The sequence below is a fragment of the Impatiens glandulifera genome, chromosome 1 (assembly GCF_907164915.1).
Source record: "Impatiens glandulifera chromosome 1, dImpGla2.1, whole genome shotgun sequence".
NCBI classification, from domain to species: domain Eukaryota; kingdom Viridiplantae; phylum Streptophyta; class Magnoliopsida; order Ericales; family Balsaminaceae; genus Impatiens; species Impatiens glandulifera.
Genome location: NC_061862.1, coordinates 125999111 through 126006779, shown reverse-complemented (window position 1 = coordinate 126006779; position 7669 = coordinate 125999111). Strand labels below are relative to the sequence as shown.

Genomic DNA, 7669 nt, shown 5'->3' with positions numbered 1-7669 from the left:
TTAATTAGTGATATAGGGAAAATAATTAATGAAATAGACTGAGATAAATTAATTAATTAGGAGACTGGGAAAAATTAAGTAATGAGGAGACTGGGCATAGTGTCCCCTATCATTATTCTTTAACTTAACTTATATGCTAGAGGGCCGCGAAAGTCCGCGAATATTGGATCCTCGTGTTATTAATTAATTTCTCTCACTATTCTGATTAATTAATTAATTTTTCTTTCGTCACTTTTATTAATTATTTTCTCTCTCTCCTACTAATTAATTTTTCTTTTTCTTTTATTTTCTCTCTCTCCTACTAATTAATTTTTCTTTTTCTTTTTACGACTAATTAAAATAATCTATTGTCTCATCTCTAAAATATATTGAAGGTTTAGGGTTTAGAATCTAATGTTTTAGGTTTATGATTTAAGTTGGAAGAAAGAAAAAGAAATTAATTAATGAGGAGTGATAGTGGGAAAAAATTTGAGGGAGGAAATGGGAGGGAATGATGTCACTACATCACTGGTTTTGGAAAAAGATAAAAAGTGAGGAGAGAGAAATTTTGTTATATTTTAGGTTTAGGGTTTAAGTTGGAAGAAAGAAAAAGAGATTAATTAATGAGGAGTGATAGGGAGGAAATTTGAGGGATGGAATGGGGAGGGAATGATGTGTCACTACATCACTAGTTGGAAAAAAGATAAAAGGTGAGGAGGATGAAAAAAGAGAAATTTTGTTATTTTTTGGCTAATCAAATTGTGCACATCATTCCATTACTTCCTCAAATTCCCTACTCAATCATTTTTCTTAATTAATTAGTAAATATTTAAACTAAGATTTTATTTTTAATTATTTTTTTCGAAACCTAATTTTACATTTTAAACCTTAAACCCTAGATAAATTAGTAAAAGAGATAAATTAATTAGTGGGAGAGAGGAAATAATTAATTAGTCATAAAAAATGAGATAATTAAAGAGAAAATAATTAATGAAAGTGACTGAGATAAATTAATTAATTAATTAATGATAAATTAGTAAAAGAGATAAATTAATTAGTGGGAGAGAGAAAATAATTAATTAGTCATAAAAAATGAGATAATTAAAGAGAAAATAATTAATGAAAGTGACTGAGATAAATTAATTAATTAATGAGGAGAGTGGGAGAAATTAATTAATTAATGAGTAAAGTGAGAGAAATTAATTAATAAAAAGAGAGGAAAGAATATTCTGTTATTATACCGAATATCCAATATTCGCGAACTTTCACGACCCTAGATTCGCGTCCCCTATCATTACTCTTTAACAGTATGCGTCCCCTATCATTATTTTTAAGAGTATTGAACTTAACTTATATGACATGGGACGCGAATTTGGGCCGCGATTCGATGAACCATTTTCTGTCCTACCCACCTTTCAAATAATTTTTCCCAAACTACCCACATTTTCATTCACATTCCCAAACTACCCACATTTCTCTCTCTAAATCATTAATCAACCCATTAATTAACTCACTCTCTATCTTAACCTACTAATTAACTTACTCTCTATCTTAACCTACTAATTAACTCACTCTCTCTAAACCCATTAATTAATATCCTCACTTTTAAACTATTAATTAATTCAATTGAAATATATTATATAAATATTAAAATAAAATAACACATATGTTTTATTTTTATTTAAATCTATAAATATAATATATATAGTTCAAATTAAATACACTAAATTAAATAATTTAAATAGCTATTATAAATTAAAATTAAATATAATACATTACATAAACGGGAACTTGAAATAAAATATATTACATAAACAATAAAATAAAATACATAATAAATATTAATCACGTTTAATATATAATAAAATGCATATTTTATCTTTATAATTCATTTTTTTTATATTTGAAACTATGACGTTTAATGACCTTCAAAATGGTCAAACTTATTGTCAAAGGTGAAGAGAATTATTTGAAACTGTTGAGAAAAAAACATCATCACACAAGATTATTTCATACAATGAACAAAGAGGAGTCTTCGAAATCGTTACTGCACAATACAGAACCATAAATGGATATTGGAAGGGTGGTAACAAACATAATGTGGATTTATATAGAGGTTTTTGCTTTTGTGGAAAATGGAGTAGATATCATAAAATTGAATTATAAAGATAAAATATGCATTTTATTGTATATTGAACGTTTATGTATTTTATTTTATTGTAATGTTTATGTTATGTATTTTATTGTGATGTAATGTATTTTATTTTAATTTTTATGTAATATATTTTATTTCAAGTTACCGTTTATGTAATGTATTCTATTTTATTTTAATTTATAATAGCTATTTAAATTATTTAATTTAGTGTATTTAATTTGAACTATATATTATATTTATAGATTTAAATAAAAATAAAACATATGTGTTATTTTATTTTAATATTTATATAATATATTTTAATTGAATTAATTAATAATTTAAAAGTGATGATATTAATTAATAGTTGAAAGAGATAGATGAGTTAATTAATGGGTTTAGAGAGAGAGGGAGTTAATTAGTGGGTTAAGATAGAGAGTGAGTTAATTAATGGGTTGATTAATGATTTAGAGAGAGAAAAGTGAGTTGTTTGGGAATGTGAATGAAAAGGTGGGTAGTTTGGGAAAAATTGTTTGAAATGTGGGTAGGACAGGAAATGGTTCCGATTCGATATTCTGTTTAATCATAGAATATTCTCTTTTCTCGTTTATTAAATAATTTTTCTCACTATTCTAATTAATTAATTAATGTTTTTTATCTTTTATTAATTATTTTCTCTCTCTCCTACTAATTAATTTTTCTCTTTTTTTACGACTAATTAAAATAATCAATTGTCTCACCTCTAAATTATATTGATGTTTGGTGTAGGATCTAGGGTTTTAGGTTTATGGTTTAAAGTTTGGGTAAATGGTTTAGGGTTTATAAGTTGGAAGAAAGAAAAAGAAATTAATTAATTAGTATATATTTAAACTGAGATTCTAACCCCTAAACCTTATATCCTAAATATAAAATAGAAAAAAGAAAAAAGATAAATTAGTAAAAGAATAATTATTTAGAGAGAGAAAATAATTAATGAAAGAGAATGAGATAAATTAATTAATTAAAAGAGAAATAATTAATTAGTAAGAGAGAAAATAATTAATGAAAGAGAATGAGATAAATTAATTAATTAATTAATGAGGAGAGTGGGAGAAATTAATTATTAATGAGGAAAGTGAGATAAATTCATTAACAAAAAAGAAGAAAAAATATTTTGTCATTAAACCGAATATTCAATATTCGCGGACTTTCGCGGCCCCAGATTCGCGTCCTATATCATTACTCATATAATTTCTTATAATTTAACTTATATGATACTAACGCGAATCTGGGCCGCAAAAGTCCGCGAATATTGAATATTTTGTTTAATCATAGAATATTCTCTTTTCTCGTGTTATTAATTAATTTCTCTCACTATTCTCATTAATTAATCAATTTATTTTCGTCACTTTTATTAATTATTTTTTCTCTCTCCTACTAATTAATTTTTCTCTTTTTTTTACGACTAATTGAAAATAATCTATTGTCTCATCTCTAAAATATATAAAATATATTGAAGGTTTAGGGTTTAGAATCAAGGTTTTAGGTTTAGCGTTAGTTTGGGTATATTGTTTAGAGTTTAAGTTGGAAAAAAGAAAAAGAAATTAATTAATTAGAAAATATTTAAACTGAGATTTTATTTTTAATTATTTTTTTACAATCCTAATCTTACATCTTAATTTATAAATCTTAAATCCTAAAGTCCTAAACCTTAAACATAAAAGAGATAAATTAGTAAAAAAAAATTAATTAATTATTGGGAGAGAGAAAATAATTAATTAATCGTAAAAAAAAAAAAGATAATTAATTAGTGAGAGAGAAAACATAATGAAATATACTAAAATAAATTAATTAAATAATGAGGAGAGTGGGAGAAATTAATTAATTAATAAGGAAAGTGAGAGAAATTAATTAACAGAAAAAAAGAGAAAAGAATATTCTGTTATTAAACCGAATATCCAATATTCGCGGACTTTAGGCCCAGCGTCCCATATCATTATTCTTTAACTTAACTTATATGACAGGGAGGCCGCGAAAGTTCCACGAATATTGGATCCCGTGTTATTAATTAATTTCTTTCATTATTCTCATTAATTATTTAACTTAACTTATATGATAGTATGATAGGGTGCCGCGAAAGTCCGCGAATATTGGATCCCGTATTATTAATTAATTTCTCTCACTATTCTCATTAATTAATTAAATTATCTTTCGTCACTTTTATTAATTATTTTTTCTCTCTCCTACTAATTAAAATAATATATTTTCTCATCTCTAAAGAATATTATGTTATTAAACCGAATATCCAATATTCGCGGACTTTAGGCCCAACGTCCCATATCATTATTCTTTAACTTAACTTATATGATAGGGAGGCCGCGAAAGTTCCACGAATATTGGATCCCGTGTTATTAATTAATTTCTTTCATTATTCTCACTAATTATTTAACTTAACTTATATGATAGGGTGCCGCGAAAGTCCGCGAATATTGGATCCCGTATTATTAATTAATTTCTCTCACTATTCTCATTAATTAATTAAATTATCTTTCGTCACTTTTATTAATTATTTTTTCTCTCTCTTACTAATTAAAATAATCTATTTTCTCACCTCTAAATTATATTATTTCCTAAAAAAGTAGATTGAAGGTTTAGGGTTTAAAATCTAGAGTTTGGAAGAAAAAAAAAAGAAATTAATTAATTAATAGTGATGGAGGGAGAAAATTTGAGGGAGGGAATGAGAGAAAATGATGTGTCACTATATCATAGGTTGGAAAAAAAATAAAAGGTGAGGAGAGAGAAAAGAGAGAAATTTTGTTATTTTTTTTGGCTAATCAAATTTTGCCCCATCATTCCCTCCCTCAAATTCTCTTCCTAATCATTTCTCTTAATTAATTTTTAAATATTTAAATTGAATACTGGGGGAGGGAAAATAATTATTTAGTCATAAAAAAAATATAATTAAATAGTGAGAGAGAAAATAATTAATTAAAATAACTGAGATAAATTAATAAATTAATTAATGAATTGGGAGGATGGGAGAAATTAATTAATTAATAAGGAAAGTGAGAGAAATTAATTAACAAAAAAAGAGGAAAAAATATTCTGTAATTAAACCGAATATCCAATATACGTGACCCAGTCCCCTATCATTATTCTTTAACTTAACTTATATGATAGGGGCTGCGAAAGTCCACGAATATTGGATGCCGTGTTATTAATTAATTTCTCTCACTATTCTCATTAATTAATTTATTTATATTTCGTCACTTTTATTAATTATTTTCTCGTTCTTCTACTAATTAATTTTTTTCTATTTTTTTACTACTAATAAAAATAATCTATTGTCTCACCTCTCTAAACCTCTCTAAAGTATATATTGAATATCTACTAATTAATTTTTTTCTATTTTTTTACTACTAATAAAAATAATCTATTGTCTCACCTCTCTAAACCTCTCTAAAGTATATATTGAATATTTAGGGTTTAGGATCTAGGGTTTTAGGTTTAGAATTTGGGTATATGGATTAGGGTTTAAGTTGGAAGAAAGAAAAAGAAATTAATTAATTTTTAAATATTTAAACTGAGATTTTATTTTTAATTATTTTTTTCCAACCCTAATCAACTTTACATTCTAAATCTTAAACTCCATAAGCCCAAGATAAATTAGTAAAAAAGATTAATAAAAAAGATAAATTAATTAGTGGGTAAGAGAAAATAATTAATTAGTCGTAAAAAAAATAATTAAATAGTGAGAGAGAAAATAATTAATGAAAAAGACTGAGATAAATTAATTAATTAATAAGGAGAGTGAGAGAAATTAATTAATTAATGTGGAAAGTGTGAGAAATTAATTAATAAAAAAAACGAAAGAATATTATGTCATTAAATCGAATATCCAATAGAGAAATGATTAGGTGATGGAATTTGGTGTATCCAATAGAGAAATGATTAGGTGAGGGAATTTGGTGAGGGAATAACTTGTCATAATCTGAAAAAATTGATGTCAAGTGATTCCCTCACCAAATTCCCTCTCTCTATCACTCCCTTATATCCCCTATCCAATATTCGCGGACTTTCGCGCCCCCAGATTCGATAAGACGCGAATCTGGTGCCGCGAAAGACTGCGAATATTGGATATTCTATTTAATCATAGATTATTCTCTTTCCTCGTGTTATTAATTAATTTCTCTAATTATTCTCATTAATTAATCAATTTATCTTTCGCCACTTTTATTAATTATTTTCTCTCTCTCCTACTATCTTTTTTACGACTAATTAAAATAATCTATTGTCTCAGCTCTAAAGTATATTGAAGGTTTAGGGTTTAGAATCTAGGGTTTTAGGTTTATGTTTTTTTTTGGGAAAACGACTTATTGTCATTTTATTAAAAATCCCAAAACGTGAAAAAACGTATATAGTTTCGCTTAACTTTCCAACAAACCTAGAAAGTTAAACATACACAAACAAAAGGAAACAAACAAACAAGCATTCAAAGTGACAACAAAACATATGAATTACAAACCAAAATACAATAAATTCTATCTCCCTTTATAGCTTTCAAAAGACGTGATTTCTTCATAAGCAACTTTCCAATCCCGACAAATGTTCCACGCCCTTTCACTCTTGGGAACCCTTCTCCATGTTCTTATATATGCACCGCAATCAAAAGCAATATCATTCCAAGTTTGATCAATACTTCGTCGAATTCTGCCAAATACTCTTGCGTTTCTCTCGACCCATACATGATAAACAATGGCAGCAAAACCACATTTGAAGACATTGGCTAGAAATCTATTACCTTTAGCCTTGATGCGGGCAACGACAATGATCTCATCCCATGAACCCGGTAATTGAACAAAGCCCAAAGCCAACGTGAACTTACTCCAAAGGGACTTAACAAACGAGCAACTCCCAAACAAGTGGTAAATAGACTCCGTATTCCCATCACAAAGCAAACAATTAGCATCCGGGATGTCCATGTAGGCAAGAATCCGATCCCGGGTGTTAAGCCTACCACGTAAAGCCAACTAGAGGATGAAACGATGCCTCGGAATGACCTTTAAAGACCAAACGAAAGCAGCCCAATCGACAATTTGACCTTTTTCTCTAATAACATTCCAAACCATTCTCGACTTCAATTTATCTTCTTCCTCCGCTGCCCAAGAGTGAACATCAACCCTATCACTTAGACGAATTGTACTCAAATAGTCTAATACTCGTCTTCCTTCCGGAACCCGTCTAATAATTGAAACCCAATGCCCATCATCAATATCACAAATCATGGCAGCCGCACAATCCCTTCTTATTCTCAATCCTCGGAATTCCTCTTTATTGATCAACGACTGGTTTTCAAACCAAGGGTCGTGCCAAAAGAGAGTACCACACCCATCCCCAATACGAATATCAAAGATCAAACCAATGCTGTTTTTCAGTTTCAAAATTTTCATCAAAGACCAAGTCATGTCATCTGTGATTCTACAAGTCCATATGTTTAATTAGCGCTTCAAGAACTGAGAGTGCACCCACTTGACCCATAAAGAATCTTGTTTTGTTTGTAATGCCCAAAGATGTTTG

The 7669-nt window shown here is 27.7% G+C and overlaps 1 protein-coding gene across 1 annotated transcript; it reads right to left on the bottom strand.

The window, feature by feature from the left end:
* Positions 1-6633: 6633 nt before the first annotated feature.
* On the bottom strand, positions 6634-7074 carry LOC124942552. The gene has a single exon (XM_047483082.1). The coding sequence runs from the start codon at positions 7072-7074 to the stop codon at positions 6634-6636; it is 441 nt and encodes a 146-aa protein (XP_047339038.1).
* Between the last annotated feature and the right edge of the window lie 595 nt (positions 7075-7669).

Excerpts from the sequence above, each read along its gene's own strand:
- LOC124942552 (XM_047483082.1), bottom strand. The coding sequence starts at position 7,074 with ATGGACATCCCGGATGCTAATTGTTTGCTTTGTGATGGGAATACGGAG.